We start from the raw sequence: 21,078 nt of genomic DNA on the forward strand, positions 1-21,078 counted from the left end.
AGTTTCAGGGCTGACAGTCTGATCAGGCTGTTACAGCAACCGGAACACTTGGTATTCTCATGTAACTGACCAAAAGATCAGTTCTTACAATCTGACTAAAAAATGACAAAATTTCCATTTCGCTTGGCCCCTTATTCAGTAGGCTCCCCTGTATGTCGCCAGATTTGTACGGGGTGTTAGAGATGGTCTGTCTTAAACATCCTAAAAATCGAAAAACTCACATTGGAAGCAGATGCCTCAAAAATAAGAGCAGAGCCAAGCCCCCCCAGTCCCCAGCAGCTTTCACCCCTGCTGGGGAATCTGACCCAAGAGCTACTTGGAAGTACCAGTTAACAGAGGAAGCTGATTTCAAGTAAGGGCCCTAAAAGTCTGAAGAACATACCTGGAAGTGCTATGGATTTGGAATTCAGGTACTTCTTACATCAGCAATTAAAGTGTGCCCCAGAGAAAGTAGCAGCGAGGATTTAACCGCAGTTACTGATTTTTCTCAGGCCATGTAGGGATAGCTCAGTTATGTAGAAATGTCCATGTGATATGTGTATCCTTTTATCAGGTTATTACCTATTTCGTACCAGGCCCTGGGTGACAAATAATGAGAACTAGCTGACGGCCTAGCAGGGGAGACAAGGCAAATACGTTTTGTTTTTTTAATTCTTCTTTGTATTTTCCACAATGTGAATAGATATCTTCTCTAGCAACAACCAAAAGTTTTTATTTTGGAAAAGGAAAATACTTTTCCTTCTGAGGGCGGAGTAGGAAAGCAGGGCCAACTCCCGGAGCCCCTCAGCTCAGTTCCCATGTTCGCACGGAACCATTTGGGTTAGCGTCCTGTATCCGACCGTGCGACCCCGGACACCGGAAGTAGAGGCTCTGCGATCGACTGTAGCTGAGTCCTTCCTGTACCGACGGGCGGACCAACTGCAGGATAAGCAACCGGCTGGAGACAAAATCACAGCCACTTTGGGGGGACCCGCCTGCCCACAGGGATCAGGCTTCAAGGACGCAGGCTCAAGTCCAAAAGACAGCTACCGCAGAAAACGGAAAGACTCGGGCGGGCTGGCGATTGGACGCGGCGCCAAGAGCGGAAGCCGGAAACTGTTTTGGTGGCGCCCGGGATGACTGAAGCGGCGGCTGTTGCGGCCGAGTCCCTTGCGGGTAGCGGGGCGCGGGCGGCGCGCACTGTGCTGGGTCAGGTGGTGCTCCCGGGTGAGGAGCTGCTGCTACCGGAGCAGGAGGATGCCGAAGGCCCGGGAAGTGCAGGGGAGCAACCGCTGCGCCTAAATGCCGGCGTGCGCTCCCGGGTGCGCGTTGTGTGCGGTCCGGGCTTGCGGCGCTGTGGCGACCGCCTGCTGGTCACCAAGTGCGGCCGCCTCCGTCACAAGGAGCCCAGCGGCGGCGGCGGCGGCGTTTACTGGGTGGACTCGCAGCAGAAACGGGTGAGATGGGACTCCGGAGGAGTGGTACGGCAGTGAGAGTGGTATCGTATTCCCAGCTCTGGGTAGACTTCTTGGAAGAGGCAAGGAGGGGGCCCTGGAGCCCTCTGTACAGGCTAGGCTAGAGCCATCATGCCTGTGCCCGCTACTGTGTCTCCTTTCGAGGAACTGTGACAAACTGGAACGTGGCCCGAGAAGGGCGACCAGGACATAAAGGAGTGTGGAACATGGCCATTGTCTTCAAAATCCCGACGATCAGGGATAACCAGGCTTTCCAGGCTCGATGAGAGGATGTCACAGGGAGCTCAAATTCTCTTAATAACTAAGAACTTTCTTAGAAGGAAAATTGTCTAACAGTGAAATGGCCTTCCTTATTTGCGAGGACCGCCTGTGCCACTGGACTTACAGAGGCTAGGGATGTAATAAGGATGCTGAAGAGGTATGGGATACCAGCTCAAATGAACAGACTATTAGAAGCTGTAAATCTGAGAGTTTTATGATGTGGTTGTTTTTCTTTTACTGAAAGTGGAGTATGACCAAGTTTGTTGTAAAATTTGTATTAAATTGTAAACTTGGATTTCAAAATATTTCCTAAATATTTCCAATGACAAATGTAATAAAGTAACCACTAAGGACTTGCTGAAGATGTCTTCCAAGATATATTGGAAATGGTTGTCATTTATAGTGGTTCTCTCATTCTGATTTCTTTTGTAGTACGTCCCAGTGAAAGGAGACCACGTGATTGGCATAGTGACAGCTAAATCTGGAGATATATTCAAAGTCGATGTTGGAGGGAGTGAGCCGGCTTCTTTGTCTTACTTGGCATTTGAAGGTGCAACTAAAAGAAACAGACCAAATGTGCAGGTAATGATGGGAAACTTTGGTTTCAAAAGAAGAGAAGCATCCAGAATTCTAAGGCTACCTGGATTGTCTCCAAAGCATGACCTATTTTCCCAGTTCTGTGGGATGATCTCTGAGCATTTGTGTGTGTGATCACGCTGGGCTGCAAGAGTTCCTTTTGTTGCTTCTGCTCTGGGACCAGAGTCACGTACTTATGTTACACTTGCTATGTTGGGGGTTGTTCCATCTCTACAGAGTTGAAGGGTTATATCTGTTCTCTCCACTGTTATCTGTTATGTTCATACTCACTGGACAAGGAACTAAGCCATTGGCTTAGGGAGGAAGGAGGGACCAGTGGTGCCAATTGCCTGTCAGCCATCCATCTGTCCTGATTGTAGGTCTTGGAACTGGCATGTCACAGCTTCAGTCACATCACTGTTTCCCAGCAATCCCTCTTTGGAGCTGACAGAAGAGTAGTCTTGTTTCCTCAAGTTTTCTGTTTAGGCTTTTCAGGTAGCATAGCCACACTATTCCTGTGTACCCAAGCCAGAAATTTTATGGTTGCTTTGCCCCTTCTCACTCACCTTTCGTGTGCCTTTTGTTGCTTAATCTTGCTGATCCTATGTGATTCTATCTCTAAGGCCACGCCTGCATCTCCATTTCGCAAATTCAGGCCTTAGGTACCTCTGGACTGGAGTTAGTCAGTTACCTCGTCATTAACATCCCTGCCTGTACACTGTTAACCCTCCATCCAGGCTTTTGAGAACTGACAGCCTCACGCACTCCCCTTTCTTCAAAGCCTACGGATTTCCTTGGCATTATACTCCAAAAGTCTTCCCTCATTCATAATTACATCTCCACACAGCTATGCTTGAACCACAGCAAACTATTTAACAGCACGACTGAACTCATAACTTCTGGCCCTTGCTGTTTGCTCGTGCTGATCCTCTGTCCGCATTGCTCTAGCCGCTTTTCAGCCTGTGGAACACAGACTCACTTTTCAGACCCAGGCCAAATACCACCACCTCTGTAAAACCACCCCTAATCTTCAAACACTTTTTCTTATAACTGCTCTAGCACTGAACTAGATTTGGCCGTGAACGAAGTCTGTTGTTTATGTGTACATCCCCATTGTCCTCCAAGAGCAAATGTTCTGAAAGGCAGAGAATGTTTTGTTTCTTTCTAGTTCCTATAGTCACCAATTTAACAGGTACTTAACAAGTTCACTCTCAATTACTTTAGTTGCATCATTTTGAAGTTCAACTCTGAAGTTTTAAAGTAAATCTTGAGTGGAGAAGTGTCAATGAATTACCATTGTGCCATTGTGCTTTGAATCATATGCACGCTAGGAGTTTCTTCTATCCAGCCTTCCATAATGCCCCAGAGCAGTGCAAGTTCTACATGATACAACTTTCTGTGATGATGCTAATGTTTTACGTCCGCAGTGATTAGTGTGGTAGCCCCTAGCCACACAGGCCTGTTGAACCTTGAAATGTGGTTAATGCAGCTGAGGAACTGAATTTTAAGTAGCGAATTTTAATTAACTTAAAAGTGAACTTAAGTAACTACACGTGGGTAGACAGCTACCATATCGGACAGAGTATTCCTGGAGGGTATTTATTTTCTCGCTTTGAGATAGCTCCCAGTCTAGGGATTTCCTGATGGGTAAAGGGGAAGGTACATGTGTTAATGTTGCCTTCTTTATTATTTTTTTTTTTAAGATTTATGTTTAGACAGAGGGGGAGGAAGAAAAAGAGGGAGGGAAACATCAATATGCGGTTGCCTCTCACGTGCCCCCTACTGGGGACCTGGCCTGCAACCAAGGCATGTGCCCTGACTGGGAATTGAACCAAGTGACCCTTTCGTTCACAGGCCAGCACTCGACCACTGAGCCACACCGGCCTGGGCATTAATGTTGCCCTCTTTTAAGATCCAGCTCCAGAGTGACTCTGGGGGTCCTGGAGTGTAGTCAGCCCAGTAACCACAAAACTGTAGATAGTTGGCACTGCTTGCTGCCCAAGGGAAAGAATGAATAGTAGCACCTATAGAATGCTTCGCTCGTAGAAAATGAACTGTTTTTTAATTCTCATTGTAGGTTGGAGATCTCATTTATGGACAATTTGTGGTTGCTAATAAAGATATGGAACCAGAGATGGTGTGTATTGACAGCTGTGGACGAGCCAACGGAATGGGTGTGATTGGACAGGATGGCCTGCTTTTTAAAGTGACTTTGGGCTTAATTAGAAAGTAAGTCCCATGCCTTCTGACTTGCCTGTCTTTAATTATTATACCTGCTCAGAAAGCTGATATTTGGGATTTGGATTCTTTGTAACAATGTCTGAATCTCCTCAGAGTTAAAATATCAGTATCCATTTAAGCACAGTTGTAAACTTACGGATTTAGCCTCATCCTCTCTTAGTGTGACTACATTGAATTTAGGTGTAGTTGGTGTTGAAGTTTTCATGTTGATATGGAGTCTGGGTTCTTCTCCCAGGTCTGCTGTTCCTTACAGCTGATAAACTCAGCCCAAATGCAAAAACTGGCCTTTGCCCCTAAGTCACTTTAATACAGATGCAATTCACAGTTGTATGAAATCCCAAATTTCTCTAATAATGGGAGCCAGTGCACCTAGGCTGATGTGGTCCTCAAGCTTATGCAGACATTCACGGAAGGCTCCTGCTATTCTGTCCTGGTAGATTTAACAGTTCCCAGAGGCAGGTTCTCTTCATTAGGTGTTTACACCTTTACCTGCCCAAAGCTGGGCCCGATTAAAGGGCTTTAGTTTTAGACTCCAAAATTCAGAGTTATCTTGCATAACTTGCTGCTACTTATTCTGCAGATTTGGATAATTAGTTCAGGTCATTAGAGAAGCATGTTATTTCCCAAGCAGCACCCTTATGGTTCTGCTTGGAGAAAGAGTTAACGCTTCTCTCCAGGTAGTGAATTTAATACCAGGGATTGACTTACATGGTTAGGTAAGTAAGTTTAAGGTGTCTTTTAGCATTGTAGATAATAAAAAAGCTAGTTTTTTGTTTTTTTTAAATATATTTTATTGATTATGCTATTACAGTTGTTCCATTCCCCCCCCCTTCACTCCACTCCTCCCTGCACACCCCTCCCTCCCACATCCCCCCCCTCCCACATCCCCCCCCTATAGTTCATGTCCATGGGTCATACATACAAGTTCTTCGGCGTCTACACTATTTCCTACACTATTCTTACCCTCCCCCTGTCTATTTTCTACCTACCATTTATGCTACTTACTCTCTGTACCTTTCCCCACTCTCTCCCCCGCCCACTCCTGTTGATAACCCTCCATGTGATCTCCATTTCTGTGGTTCTGTTCCTGTTCTAGTTGTTTGCTTAGTTTGAAAAGCTACAGTTTTAAAGAATCGTAGAATTAAGGTGATCTGGCAATGTAGGGGAATATCTTTATACATTTTTGGTAAAGTTGGTGACAGAGGGTGATACTGTGTGTGTGTGGGGGGGAAAGCCCGTGCTGTGACCTCTGACATACTGGTAAGTGTAAAGTTTCTCAGAGAAAAGGGGCAGCACCTGTGCCTTGTTCTTGGTGTGATGGTGCAGCTTTTGAAGCTGTGGAGAACTGCCTAGAAAAGGGGTCTCCTAAAGGAGAGTCAGGCCACACCCCACCACTTCTCCAAAACTTCATTTCTTTCCTCTTCCTCGCTAGGCTGCTAGCTCCAAACTGTGAGATCCTACAGGAATTGGGAAAACTCTACCCACTGGAGATAGTATTTGGAATGAATGGAAGAATATGGGTGAAGGCGAAAACCGTTCAGCAGACCTTAATTTTGGCAAACGTTTTAGAAGCTTGTGAGCACATGACAGCAGATCAAAGAAAACAGATCTTCTCTCGATTAGCAGAAAGTTGATCTATGTGGACTTTTTTAAGGGTCACTTGACCCAAGAGACTGTGGATTCCCTGGGGGAGATTTTTTCAGGGGACCCTCTCCCTATTAAATCTTCAGAAGACAAGATACTGTCTTACTAGAGTCTTAAAAAAATATTTTTATAAGCAAGTCACTGGTTGCCACCCATGTTCTTGTGGGTGAGAAAAATCATTATAAAATAATGGTGTATTTTTTTTTGGTCTTTACAATAAAGTTTACTAGAAGTTAGTATTGTGGTTTACTTGGTGTTAACTTCCTCAGTTTTGCTAGAGCAGTTTCTGTAATAAACTGGAAGTGAGTATGAAAATGATGATTATTTTCTGATAATAGTAAAACATGTTACCAAAGAAAATGTAGAATATGTAGAAAGTATAAAGAAGCAAACGAGAGTCACCTGTAATCCCATTATTTAGTGGTGCGAATGTAACAGTTAACAGTTATCACATGTTTACGTATCATGTATCGTTCTGAGTGTTTTGCTTAGATGAGCTCACTTCAGTAATTGCAGAAGACACTCATCCTCCTCGTGCACGAAATCGAGGCAGGGATTCTCACGGGGCCTGCGTTCTCAGCCACCAGGCCCAGAAGGATACACAGATGCTCCCAGAAATGTCCTGTAAGGAGGCTACGGTAGGAAGAGAAGCCCTCCGTGCCCTACGAGGAACAGGGTGGACAGGGCAGGAGTCACAGGTGGAAAGAAAATGCCGTGGGAGCTTAAAGAGGGCGAGGCTGGGACAACGAGCTGGTCCTGAAAAGCACCTGTACGGCGTGTTACTGAGTGGGAAACCAGCATGATCAGAGGAGCTTGGACAAAGTCGTACAGCTTTACGATGCCAGTTTAGTGAAAATTAAGCTTCTTGATATCAATATCATTTAAGCTGTCTCTTCAGAGTACACAAATAGATATACAAAAATGAATTAACACATCAAAAGCCATGTAGTTTAAAGGCTAAGTCCTTGTTATGTAATACACTTAAAAAAAAAAGATTTTATTTACTATTTATTTTTTAGAGAGCGGGGAAGGGAGGGAGAGAGAGAAAAAACATTGATCAGTTGCCTCTCGTATACACCCTGACCGGGGACTGAACCCGCAACCCAGGCATGTGCCCTGACCCTGTATTGAGCCAACTGCCTTAAGCTTTGTGGGATGACACCCAACCAACTGAGCCACACTGGTCAGGGCTCTTACGTAAACTTCTGACTTGAGTCAAGATATAGTGGGCACTTCCTGTGGCCCAGGCACTGTAATGAGGTACAAAAGAGCATCAGATGTGGTCCCTCCCGTTAGTAGCCTATATTCTCCTCAAGACCCAAGATGCCAAGTGAAGGCAGCCTGTGCCGCCACCACCACCTGCCGTGCTGTTTGGCCCCTTCTAGCAACTCTGCCTCCTGCAGCTGCAATCGTGGGCTGTCCGTCATTCCACTGAGTTCTGCAGAACATAACCTTTTCTGGAAGAAACTCCTTTCTTCAACGCTTCAGGCCAGTTTTGAGTCTCAAAGTAAGTGGACAGGATATCAAATACTGTTAGAAGGGTAAACAGAAAACAGTGACCACACACTAGAAAAGGAAAACTAGTAGATGACCAATGAGAAAAGGGTGTTCTGGAATATTTCATTCAACAAACCTACTCTGTACCACCCATGGTATTAGATCCCGGGGAGACAGAGGCAAAGATACAGGCCCTGCTTGCCCGTAGGGCCTCGTCTACAGTGAGATATGGGCCTGTCAAAGGACAACGCTGCAATAGAGGGGAACACCGTACAACGGGAACACAAAGGAGGGGCCCTGACATGGCCTGGGGCAGGGAGAGGGGCAGCCAAGATGCTTCAACTGAATCTGGAAGGACAAACAGGAATTCACCGGTCAATATGGGTTAAAGGCAGAGCATTCTGGGCCAAGGCAACAATTTCAACTGCATTTAACATAGTTGGGAATTAGAAAGAAAATGTAAAACACCTCTGAGAGGCTGGAATACATGTCACAAAGGCATGCGATAAAATCCAAGCACAGCAGTCACAGGGGGAACTGTTTCAAGGGCCATTCATACTTAAACGCAATGCAAAGCAGCACCAGAGCTAACACCACATGTCAAGCGTGGCCTGTGCGGGCAGTACCTTGGTTGATGGTCAGTATCTCTGAATGATAGTTCTTCCCATTCTGGCGTCTGACCATGTATTCCTGGATGGGCAAGCGGGCTGTCTTGACAGAGTGTTCTCGGGCCTTTTGAAATGTCACCTTCTGTAAATCACAGTTAAATATTTTTCTTTTAAAAATAATACATGAAGATATTCTCATTGTAACATACATAGCAAATTGCGAGAATCCCCAATTACCGCCACTGTAATTTCCATCTGTAATCATATTAATGACAGGTGTATCAAAAATAAGTAGCGGAGAACCAAGATGGCGGCGTAGGTAGACACACTGCGCCTCCTCGCACAACCAGAACTAACAGAGAATCGAACAGCAAGGGGGACTGACACCAAGGAAACAGAAAATAATCATTCATCCAGACTGGTAGGAGGGGCGGAGACAGGCACGGGGTGGAGAGGACTCGCGTGGCTGTGGCGGGACTGAGACTGGCGGAGTGTGGGACAAATGGCGCAGGCAGTCCGAGCACTAGCAGACCCTGCGGCCCCACGTTTGCACAGATAAACCCAGAGGGCCGGACTCAGAGTGGCGGAGAACGGGGCAGGCAGAGTGGCAGGTAGCACCTTGCGGCACCACATTCGCCCACAGATAAACCTGACGAACAGCGGGCGGCGAAGCAGACCCAGGGCTCCAGCTCGGGGAAATAAATGGGGGTTGGGGCGGCAGCAGGAGAGACTCCCAGCCTCACAGGAGAGGTCGTTGGAGAGACCCACAGGGGCCTAGAGTGTGCACAGGCCCACTTACTCGGGAACCAGCACCAGAGTGGCCCAGTTTGATTGTGGGTATCGGAGTGGAAAATTGAAATCCGGAGGAGAGTGAGGCGGACGCCATTGCTCCCACTCGGCCCCTCCCCCACGTACAGCGTCACAGTGCAGCGACCAGCGCAACCCCGCCCCGGTGAACACCTAAGGCTCCGCCCCTTAAAGTAACAGACGCACCAAGACAAACAAACAAACAAAAAATGGCCCAAATAACAGAACACCTCAAAGCTCCTGAAAAAATACAACTAAGCGACGAAGAGATAGCCAACCTATCGGATGCACAGTTCAAAGCACTAGTTATCAATATGCTCACAGACTTGGTTGAATCTGTTCGAAAAACAGATGAAAAAATGAAGCCTATGCTAAGAGAAACAAAGGAAAATGTACAGGGAACCAATAGTGATGAGAAGGAAACTGGGACTCAAATCAATGGTATGGCCCAGAAGGAAGAAACAAACATCCAACCAGAAAAGAATGAAGAAACAAGAACTTGGAAAAATCAGGAGAGGCTTAGGAACCTCCAGGACACCTTGAAACGTTCCAACATCCGAATTATAGGGGTGCCAGAAGGAGAAGAGGAAGAACAAAAAATTGAAAACTTATTTGAACAAATAATGGAGAACTTCCCCGATCTGGCAAAGGAAATAGACTTCCGGGAAGTCCAGGAAGCTCAGAGAGTCCCAAAGAAGCTGGACCCAAGGAAGAACACAACAAGGCACATCATAATTACATTACCCAAGATTAAACGCAAGGACCTACATCCAAGATTACTGTATCCAGCAAAGCTATCATTTCGAATGGAAAGGAAGATAAAGTGCTTCTCAGATAAGGTCAAGTTAAAGAAGCTCATCATCACCAAGCCCTTATTATATGAAATGTTAAAGGGAGTTACCTAAGAAAAAGAAGATCAAAATAGGAACAGTAAAAATGACAGCAAACTCACAGTTATTAATGACCACACATAAAACAAAAACGAGAGCAAACTAGGCAAACAACTAGAACATGAGGGTTGTCAATAAGGGAGTGGGAGGGGGAGAGGGGGGTAACGGTACAGAGAATAAGTAGCATAGATGATAGGTGGAAAATAGACAGGGGGAGGGTAAAAATAGTGTAGGAAATGTAGAAGCCAAAGAACTTATAAGTATGACCCATGGACATGAACTATGGGGGGGGGATGTGGGAGGGATGGGGGTGGGCAGGATGGAGTGGAGTGGGGGGGGAAATGGGACAACTGTAATAGCATAATCAATAAATATATTTAAAAAAAAAAAATAAGTAGCCTGCAGATAATTAAGAGTACAGAGAATGAAGAGTATTTACTTGGCCCTAATAAGAAATGGCTTGGACAGCAATACCTCACTTATTTGGGAGCCATCTAGCCACTATCTTCCACACATTACTACTTACAACCAAGAAGCAAATAAGAGAGGCACCATCTGCAGCCACAGTCTGCATCCAGAAGCCCAAGCAGTCTAGTCAGCCAGAGGGGAACACTGCTGGCCCTAACGCAGCAGGACCCAATTCCAGACCTAGAGCTTTCGGCTCATAGCCAACCGGTAGCAGCAAATTGGAGATGAGACAGGATTCAAGTCAGGTATGCCAGTAGCTGCAGGAGAGCATTAGGGGTAAGAGCGAATGCTCTCTTGTTGCTTCTGAGAGAGGAAGGGCTCTAAAAACTGCAAAAAAAGGAGTCACGAGAACTCAAAAAGTGCAATAATCTGAGGCCACTTAGGGTCTCATTTAGAGAAAAGTAACTGGTGTTCTTTTAAAGATGTCCTTGAGCCATGAACTGAAGTTTCAATTATATTTGCTACTTTGTAAGAAGCTGGAAAGGTCATCTATCTGTTTGCAATTTCAGGATCAAAGAGAGGTTTAGTTACTGGGATAATTAACATGCTCGGGTTCGGAAGGGGCCTCAGTGGACCCCGACTGCCAACCATCCAGGTTTGTCTATCCTCTATGACTCTCTCCCAAGGGGCACCTAGCTTTAAACGGACAAACCTTGTGACAGGAAACTCATATATCCCGGGGAAACCTATTCCAATTTTAATAGTACCAGTTAATAGGAGATTCTTCTTGATACTGAGACAAGTTTTCCGTGTTTATTTTTTTCCTGAGACTCCTACTCACTTCTCCTGGTTCTGTTCTCCCAGAGCCACACCAAGCGAGTAAAATGGCCCTTCCACAAGACAACCACTCGGACTCTTGAAGGCAGGGACCATGCCACTGTGACTCCTCTTGGCTCCACACCCAGTCCTGCCAACTGTTCTTTGTGACTCAAGGTTTGACTCTTCATCATTCAGGTCAACCTCTCCTGCACTTGTACGAGCTTGCCGATGCCCTTTCAGTTACTGTGTTTGAATGGCTGACTGGCCACCCGAAGCATGCTCTAACCAATGGTGACGGCGTCAAGCAGGCCGGGCGCCGTCTTTGTTCCGACACCGGACTTCCTGCCTCTCAGACTCACACGAAACACAATGCCAAGAGACGACTTCCGTGAAGGATAACGCTCCTTGCATACATGAGCTAGGATCACTTTAAAAACTTAATTCCTCTATAACCATTTTGAACTAGAGTAGAGAATTCAAAGTTAGTAGACTTGGATGCTGCCCTGGGGGAGATTACAGTCCAGTGTGTTTTCTGAACATTTAAAGATAAAGTGACTCCTCCTGAAGAAATGTTTTCTTAGCATTTTTCAGTGAAGAAGCCAAACTCTATTAACAACCCAAAGTTCCACCCACTGATAAATCTCTGTGGCAGTTATTTTTAAGTTTAAATGTTGGTGGAGAGATAGAATTGGATAAGGTGTCAAAACTGTGCATCTACTCAGTGGATTGAGTGCAGGCCTGGAAACCAAAGGTCGCCAGTTCGACTCCCAGTCAGGGCACATGCCTTGGTTGCAGGCCAGGTCCCCAGTAGGGGGCATGCAAGAGGCAACCACACATTGATGTTTCTCTCCCTCTCTTTCTCTCTCCCTTTCCCTCTCTAAAAATAAATAATCTTAAAAACAACAACAACAACAAAAACAACTGCGCATGTACAGATCGTGCTCACTGACCCTCCAGACTTCGCTGCCTAAGAGGGGGCTGTCGCTCTGCTGTGGGAGACAGCACTTAGCTCGTATGTCTCTTTAAGCTCCCTTATTTTAAAACAGCGCCCCCCGACTATTTTAGTTTTTATTCCATTGATTATCACTACGAAGTCACGAAACACTGGCCTTTTTAGAATAAATGCAATTCATTTAAATATTTGTGTTAAATGTGTATCTCACATACATGAAAAAAATGTAAACTATACTTACACATATGAAAAACATATACATAGAATATACTCCCAAACAGATACTTGTGCCATCATAGGCCGTATCAAGAGGGATACAAAAGGAAAGAGTGGTTTTCTCAAGTGGGAGACAAGGAATGGAATGAGAATTATTTATCACTGTATTCCTTTTTATACATTTTAACTATTACTTCATTCTTTATTATCTATAACATGTTAATTAGTAAATATAAACAAAATTATCATAAAATATTTCTATAATAGAAACATATTGAAAAAGTCCAGTTATTCCAATAAAGTTCCAATTTCACAAAAGAAATCTGGACAGTGATATTGAGGCTGAGCTTGTAAGACTTATGGCGGCAGGGAAGATGGACTAAGAAGGAGCCAACGACTCTCTCACAAAGAGCACAGAGCTGGTGAGAATGCTGAGTCAATGCTTCCCTGGTCGAGATCAGAGTTCTCCGTCCAGAAATGGGGAGAGGAGAGGAGAAAGGAGTTCACCACGGCTGCTGATGTGATTCCAGACACTCCCACTCCCATCCCCACGGGTTCTGTCGGGTCAGGGCTGCCGCCGCTGCTGAGGGCAGAGGGCCCTTCACGGTGGGAGGGCCAGCCCGGGCAGCATGAGCTCCTCCTTCATGTTCCCTCTGCCTTTTCAGGCCTTTTGGGTAAGATTATTACAGGGTAGGTACCTCTAAAAGTAAGCACCACTTTCCAAAATACAGTTTTTCAGCCTACAATGGGCTTACCTTCTGGATGCTTTCATCCACAAGTCCACCGAGGATGTAAACGTTGTTCGGATCAACGCCTTCAAGAGCTAACGAAGAAATGAAGGCCAACGAGATCAGATCTGTTTTGTAGTTTCTAAATCCAAGGAAAGTATGATGAAAGTAGACATTTGGTGAAATGGAAAACAAAGGTAGTATAGACAAACCTTTGGCATATCTGATCAAGAAAAAAAGGTAGAAGACTCAAATCAACATTAGGATTCAGAAAGGAGACCAAATTAAAGTGACAGAGGAATGTGAAATAATTAGAAGAAAATATGAAGATCAACTTAACATCAATGAACTTGAAAATTATGTGAAAAAGATGATTTTTCTGGAAAAAAAATATAACATTGGTCCAAGAAGGATGAGTGGCGGGAGCTGCCAGGGAGACGGGCTGGGTGCAACGTGCTCCCTGTGCAGTAAGCTACATACCGTGTTCTGAGTCAGGAGTCAGGTACACGAGGGTTTCCAGGGGGAATAAACTAAAGCAGTCTTCTTCTGTTATGTCTAGCTGAAAAATACAAATTACCCAATGCACTGTGAACTAGGCTGAGACACAGCCACACCAGTTAGCAGACACCTAGTTTCTATCAGGCATGGCTCTAGCCGCAAGAGGCTACATGTCTGACAACCTGTTCTCAGAAAGTGCTCGGCTGGGGAGGGAAGTGGAAAGGCACAGACAGTCAACCCTACCAAATGAGACAGAAAATAATGAGGCCCTAGCAGACAGAGGAGGAGCATACCCCAGGACTACAGAGTGCGGGGGCGGGGGGGGGGGGGCGCGCGTGAGTAGGGGGTGGCAACCAGAGACAGTCTTCCAGCGAAGGGAACGCGGGAACTGGGTTTCTGCGGAGGTGAGACTGATGCTACAAAAGAAAGGAGCACTCAGAGTGGAGGGAGGCTCCCACAAAAGGCATGAAGACAGCAGAGCAAGGGGCTGCGTGGCCCTGAGAGGGGGCCTGCTGGTTCACGTACAGGAACCCTCAACATGTAGGGGGGAAAGTGAGGCTGGAAATGGCCGCACTGCAGCAGAGGCTGTGAGACAGTAACAGTGACCAGGACCTACTGCACAGCCCTGCACAGGGCGCCTTCACCCTCGCTGCCTCTGCTGCCCTTCCCTCGGGAAGGCCACACCGCCCCCTGTCGGCGACATGATGCAAACACGCAAGGTCGTTGTCAGGGGTGTTTCTTAGGAACTGATCTAGATTCCTGCCTGTATTTCAATCACTACACTTAGGAGATCCAAGGGAGAGAGTTCAAAACTTGGTATTCTCTAAAATTCCCTTTAAATCCATATTACTTCCATAAGGATTCTTTCTATTCCTCCAAAACTCATGTTCATAATTCTGTATTATCGACAATAAAAAAGGAGTCACGGTATTTCCCCAAAACATTCCTGGCACCCACAGTCGAGGAAACAAAACACAGTCCTAGATACTCTTTGCCCATGCGGTGGAAAGAAGAAAAAATTTAAATATAAGACATGATGAACAGGTCTTAATTCTTTTAGATTGTAACAATGAAAGCATATTATTTATTTATATACGTATAAAACATCAACATTGAAAATGTAAAAAAACCACCCCACAACCTACTTTTTAGATGACAATTCAAATACTATGAAAATGAGGCTTACCAGGTAACTAGAAAACCCGTCGTTCATCCTCAAACACTCTTCATACAGGGGGCTGTCTGCTGCGAATCCCGTGAGGCAGATCCAGAACGGCCTGTCTGCTTTCTTATTCGAACCATACAGCCTCCGGATCTGTCCAGCCAGCCTACTTAGCTCCTTCGAAGAAACAAGAACAGCTTAGGGTGGAAACATGCCCTCTTTCTAAATTCACTATTGACAAATGATTCCTCAGTAAGTTCCCTGAGTGCGACTCTGGAAAACCTCACGAGCTAGAATGACCCCCTCTGCTCCTGGAGTGAGCACACGTGTGTGTGAGTGGGGGTTCCGCCCCTGGCATCACACCTTAGGGATGAAAGCTGAGGTATGATATTAGCCCAGAAACAGTGAACTAAGGGAAAAACTGAGAATTCTCCCTCCTTTAGGACCTGCTGTTATATATCTAATATTATATTTGAAACTGTTCTTTAAGCTTTTATCTAAAGTCTTATCATGTGATGTTTACAATTAAAAAGAAGTTAGATTATCATGCAGATATTTTTACTCCATCAAATAAAGTTGGTACCTTCTTCCTAACTCCAGGAGATGCAGTAGTATTGGAAGTTCTAGCTTTCCACCCTGGTTCAGAGGCCTCACAATTTGGACTGATTGGGTTCAGTGGAGGAAAAAAGGCTTTGAGTTCGATTTAATCTGGTATCTCACCACAGACAACAGCAAATCCTTGGTTGCTCTTTTCAGAGGGCTATAATTAGAGGTTCCATTCAGAACCACAGACCTTCAGTTTTCCTCATTTCTCTGAAAACGGACAATGGGAGTGTTGGGAAATAAAAAGGTCTGTTTTGTGGTATAAGGCCCAAAACTAAGGCGGAAACTGGGGGGGCCTTGGATGGCCTAACTGCAAGCTCCTCTCCCAATTCTGCTCCCATGCATAACGTCCCCTAGCTAAGCAATCCTTTTTATCAAAGGGGCCAGGTGTAGTTCCTGATTATCCCTGAGCAGTGGGTTTTAATTCCCTGCCAGCCCATAGCATTATTCGGACATTGCAGTCACAGCTTCCTGCACGAACCAGGGGGCACCCTGCCTCTTGACACGACAGAGCTTGCTCCCACAGTCCCTGGTTGTTCATTCTGTTCCCAAGTGTGGCCCTGCATGCCATGTCATCTTCCCCGGGGCTGACTGCATGTGACTATAACCTGCTATCCATCTTATCTGTTCAGAGTTGCGTGCCAAGTGCTCAGCATCCCCGAACCCGACCACTAAAACACATGCACCGCAGGAATCTCCCCACAGCGTGCAACCAGGCAAATTCCTCTCCCCAGCAGAAGGCCAAAGACTTCGTCTCTGGAGAACTGAAGTGAAAGGCTCCAATTAGACTGAGGACACCACGAACACAGAGGCAAAGAGCTGACCCTAAAACAGAAGGTTAGGTAAAAATCTGCCAACTACACCAAAAGATGTCTATTCTCTTGCTGATTCTTTACAACAGCCACCTTGGAACTTGGCCACGTGTAGGAAACTGAACACTTGCTCTCTGAGTGAATCACAGCAGCTCTCTGTGATAGCTGCTCCCTTCTGGACTTCCCCTGTGTGAGCAGGAATTTGGAACTTGGGCGATGTTCTACCTTCTTAGACATGTGGTGGGTCATACTCAAATCGATGCAGAGTCTTGGTCCTGAGTGTTTGGCTTCCAAAAGTTTCTCCTTGGCTAAGGATCTCAGAAAACGTTTGCTGTGCTGGGGGCAGATGCCTAGAATAGAAATATCAGAAAAAAAACATAAGTGAGAAAACAGAGGGATAATATTCAGTAAGAAACACCTCTCCCCAGCCAGGTGAGCACCACTCGCACAGGAAGCGAAACGAGAAATTTGAAACTTGTGGGAGGTGCTCATTCACTGGTCAGTTCAGGGACCCCGGAGGGGCAGGGACCATGGGCTCTGGAGCACACCGCTGGCTCTAAATCTCGGTTCCGTGTGCTCATTTATGGCCTCTACCATCTTCAGCATGTTATATAATTTCTCTGAGCCTCAGTCTCTTCACCTACAAAATGCAGGGAGTAAAAGACCTACCCCTTGGGGTGGTCCATGTGAAGTACTTAGCACTGAATAAATGTTAGCTGTTTGTCGATATCAGCCCCTCTACTTCCGAGCTTATAAACACATGTGTATGCTAGATAGTTTGTATTTCAAAGTGAGACTTCAAATTTTTTTTCAATACTTTGATTTCCAACAAAATAGGACACTAAGTCTCACCTCCCAGATGTTTGTTTTTACATAAAAACAATATTCCTCTTCTCCTAGGTACGTGCAGATACCGGTTTGCTGAGACATAAATGTAATTATACCAGTAACCTGATTCATTGTTACCTGAATTTTCTACACGGTTGGCTTTTCTTCTTTCTTTTTCTTGTTTTCTTTTGCTCTTCCTCGCTGCAACTATCTTTTCCCAGTGTCTCTGTTTTCTTTGGACATTTTTCTGAGGTGATCCAGAAAACAAAATTGTTTGAGAACTTCATAAGCACCAAAAAGGAAAATGAATATTGGGAAGTTACTTTTTTTTTTAAATTTAGATACAAAGTTAGGAGAGAAAAAGGACTTTAGTCTTTTCAACAGAAGTAGACTAGATTGTGGTTAGGGAAGGCAGAGCCCCAGAAAGACATGTGACGTGACAGGCCTAAAGCAGAGTTTACATTTCCTGACCCTTCTGAGGTGTATCAAAATTTCTCCTTGAACTTTATTTACCTTTCTTATGACTCAAGTGAAATGGAAGCCCTAAGCCACTCAGTAAGAAATCCAGCCCTTGGAATACACCAAACTCATTCCCAGTCTTTCTGTGACCAGGATGTACCCTTAGGACAGGGGTCTCCGGGTCATCCCATCATCTCAAAGCCCGGGGCCCGCCCCCGCCCTTACCGAGCACCACATGGCACTGTCTGTGGGCTGGGTCTCTCTCTCCGGATGCTCACATTCCACATCAATCTGTAGCAGCTGGAAGCTTTCAGAGACACCCTCTTCGCCTGCGTCCTCGAGGATGACTTGTGGCTCCTGCAGCACGTGTGCCTCTGTTTTCTGGGCACTCCCCATTTCCAGTCCCCGTGCTCAGTCTTCTTTCCTTGTCGCCCAGGTTGGGAGAAGGCGATGATGTGAGACATTACATTATTTCACTTACAGAGGTACCCTCCGATATCCAAGTGGCAAAGAGTGTCACTGTGTTACTGAAGGAGAAGTGCGTAAACACTAACAGAGGTTTATTGAAAAGCATGTGCATCTCCCAGAGGAATGAGTCAGCACAGAAACATTTCAGTGGTAAGGGAGTCAAACCCACTTCTCAGAAGACAAGCACAATTCCTGACACCTGCAAGGAACCCATGACTGATTCGCGGCTGCAGTGGCACAGAAAACCAAGCTCTTTGTGGTGTTCTTTGAAATCCATTCACGAGCTGTGGGTGGGACAGAAACAGCAAAAGCCACCCTTATATTTCAGTTTATTTTCAAACTGAATATACATTGTGCACCTACCATATGCAAAGTCCTGTACTAGAAACATCCTTGGAGGAAGAAGAGCGAGTCAAAAAATATGGCAAAGAGTGGCCCAAAACCAAGAATTATCCTAGGTTGCTGGCGATGTAACAAAATTTGTGTTTCCAAACTATCTATCTATTCCCTCCTCCAACTCAAGGACGTATCCCTGCGGCAGAAAGCCAGTCACCAGTGAGAACCTTTGATATCCCTCAGAAGTGCTGCGGTGGAAAAATACAGAGAGCCACTGTTAAGCACACTTAACGAATGCCACAATTTCAAATGGTTCTCAAACTCCTTGATAAACACACGGCAAAAAAAAATGCTCCAGCCTACAGCTGCCACAAAGAATAGTACGACCATTGCTCATGGCTGCTGCTCTGGGTCCAGTGTGCAACCTCCACTTAGAAACAGTGTATCTGTGAAAGAGTAAATCCATGTAACCTAATCCACAGGGTCAAAGACCTATTTATGATGAAAAGTAATGATCCTCATTCTGACCCCTCCCACCACCAGCGGCCACCCCTGTTAACCAGGCTTTTTTAGTTCTGGTGGTTAGCCCCTTAATCTGAAATCATATATTTACACCGTTATTACTTCTTAATTCATCAACTTTGAATTTTATCAACTCCCAATGAAACACACTAGAATTCAAATCACTTAAATTAACCCCTTTTATTGTTTATGTTTCTGTGTATTATCTTGGCCTTTCAATTTTTTCTGAGGTATAATTTATTTACAGTAAAATGCAAAGATTTTTAAAATTTGAAATTAGTGTTCATTTTCCTGCCTAGGCTAGGTTTACTTTTGCTTAGAAATCTGTTCTTTAATACTAAGTACAGATTTTAATTATTTATTTATACCATTGACTGTGTCACTGAGTTTATGGCATATACAAAATGAAATAGTGTACATAGCATTTCTAAAGAAACGAGGAAAATACCGAGTTATCCTTAAACATTTCGGAAGCACTGCACGTTCACATGTGAACAGTGATGTTAGTTACAAACATATTTTTAAGCAAAAGCTACCCGGGCCCCTGTTGTAACATTTTCCTTAGATGATTGAACAAACTGTTATGTGTTGTCTTTCTAACAGTTTGTTCAGTCATCTCCATAGGTGTTACCTTCGTTTCCCTGTATTTAGGCATTCAAAAACGAACAAATGGAAACTTTAAGATAAACGGATCCAATACCTAACAACCTCATTTTATTAGGGGAAGAAAAAAAAACAAATTTGTTAAATGAATGCTAGTTTGTTAACAGCCATGCGCTCTCTTCCTCCTCCAGGCTCCACAGCATTTTGTGTTCATATTTGTATTTATCAATAAATACTCATTGAGATCCTCCTCTGGGCCAGAAAGCAAAGGTGAGGTAGGGCACCACAGAAGTACAGATCTAGCAATCCATGGGAGACATTATTTATGTCCACATTTAGCATTTCTTTATTAAAAATGTTTTCTGAGTCTCCATTACTAGCCCAGTGCCTGGTACTGGGATTACTCGGTTAACAATTCATTGAACAAATAGTTACTAAGCACTTGACGTAACAGCACATCCTGAAGATTTGGGGATGATGCTCGTTCTGTCTTCATGGGGCTACAATGACCTGACTCAGCCTTCTACCATAGCTGGGCTGCCTGTTTCCCCGCCAGATTACAAACTTCCAGGAACGAATTCACATGCACATCCCAGCACGCAGTACTGAGCCTCGCAGAATAAAAGCATCCTAAATGACTGATAACCATGTCACTCCTGCACTCAGAACCATGCTGGGTTCTCCATTTCACTTACGGTAAACAGCCAAAATCCTTATGATGGCCTGTACTTATCACTAAGGTCTACATCCTCCATCTACTGTCCTCTGCCGTCTGATCTACTTGCTGTTCCTTAAACATACCAAGGATATTCCCACCTCAGGGCCTTTGCACTTGCTATTCTGTCTACCTCCAACACTCTTCCCCCTAGACAATTATATAACTGCATTTCTCACTTCATTCACATTATCACTATCCAACGTGGCCTATATTACTTAGTTTTTGTGGGAACTTCCCCAGGTACCCAAGTGTTCTGTTTGCTTTGTTCACTACTGTATCCTTCATGCCTAGAAAGGGGCTTGGTACATACTGGATGCTCAGTAAACACTAGCTGAATTAATAAATCCCCACACTACCCTCATCTGAGTTTTCGGACCCAAGTCCCACCTAGAAGCGTATCCCCGGGGGCCTAGTGAAGGATCAATCTGTTTACATTCCCCTCTCATTCGAAATTTTAGTCCACGGAAGTTTGCTCCACGTCTCGGCACCTTCGGCAATGGAACTAGACCCCCCCCAGTCCTGAAAGCACCCGTCTGTGGGTCCCACCTGGCCCATAGGCTGCAAGTGCGAAAGGGGGCAGGAATGGAAAGCACCAATGTGTGGGGCACCGGGCCACACAACTGTTAAATGACGTTTCCCGGGTTCTTCCCCAGCAAAAGCCGAGCCAGGGCCACGCTAGACCCCCAGGCCACACCCCGTCCCGCATGGATCCCGGGGCGTACCTGATCAATTCCCGGGGCGGCAGGGAACATGAGGCCCTGCCTCCTGACCCACTTCCTGTTCCTTCCCATTCCGAATGGCATTCTGGGAATTGTAGTTTTCGGCCCGGGGGCTCAGTGTTCAGCGGTCAGAGACGAGGCTTGGGCTTCGAAGCCGCGCCCAGGCACTAGGGAGCTCCGTCCCGCCGAGTGTCGCCGTGCTTCTTTAAGCCTGTTTCCCCGACTGTTACGTGGGATTACAATTCCAGC

The 21,078-nt window shown here is 45.4% G+C and overlaps 2 protein-coding genes across 3 annotated transcripts; one reads left to right on the forward strand and one right to left on the reverse strand.

The window, feature by feature from the left end:
- Positions 1-876: 876 nt before the first annotated feature.
- On the forward strand, positions 877-6,412 carry EXOSC3 (exosome component 3). Of its 2 annotated transcripts, none has more exons than XM_045195238.2 (4): positions 877-1,460; positions 2,148-2,297; positions 4,369-4,520; positions 5,965-6,412. In XM_045195238.2, exons 1-4 carry the CDS (start codon positions 1,116-1,118, stop codon positions 6,164-6,166), a joined length of 849 nt encoding a protein of 282 aa, XP_045051173.2. In that variant the 5' UTR covers positions 877-1,115; the 3' UTR covers positions 6,167-6,412. The 2 variants fall into 2 exon arrangements, with proteins under 2 accessions (XP_045051173.2, XP_024416033.2); XM_024560265.3 differs by having other exon boundaries at positions 877-1,436.
- On the reverse strand, positions 6,096-20,966 carry TRMT10B (tRNA methyltransferase 10B). The gene is given in 10 exon segments (XM_045195237.3): positions 6,096-7,706; positions 8,300-8,423; positions 13,129-13,196; positions 13,582-13,660; positions 14,786-14,938; positions 16,402-16,526; positions 17,143-17,251; positions 17,689-17,858; positions 17,861-18,215; positions 20,833-20,966. Coding segments are annotated over 9 exon segments (1,002 nt in total). The 5' UTR covers positions 17,928-18,215; positions 20,833-20,966; the 3' UTR covers positions 6,096-7,599.
- Positions 20,967-21,078: the final 112 nt, after the last annotated feature.

This window comes from Desmodus rotundus, chromosome 1 (assembly GCF_022682495.2).
Source record: "Desmodus rotundus isolate HL8 chromosome 1, HLdesRot8A.1, whole genome shotgun sequence".
Taxonomy (NCBI): Eukaryota; Metazoa; Chordata; class Mammalia; order Chiroptera; family Phyllostomidae; genus Desmodus; species Desmodus rotundus.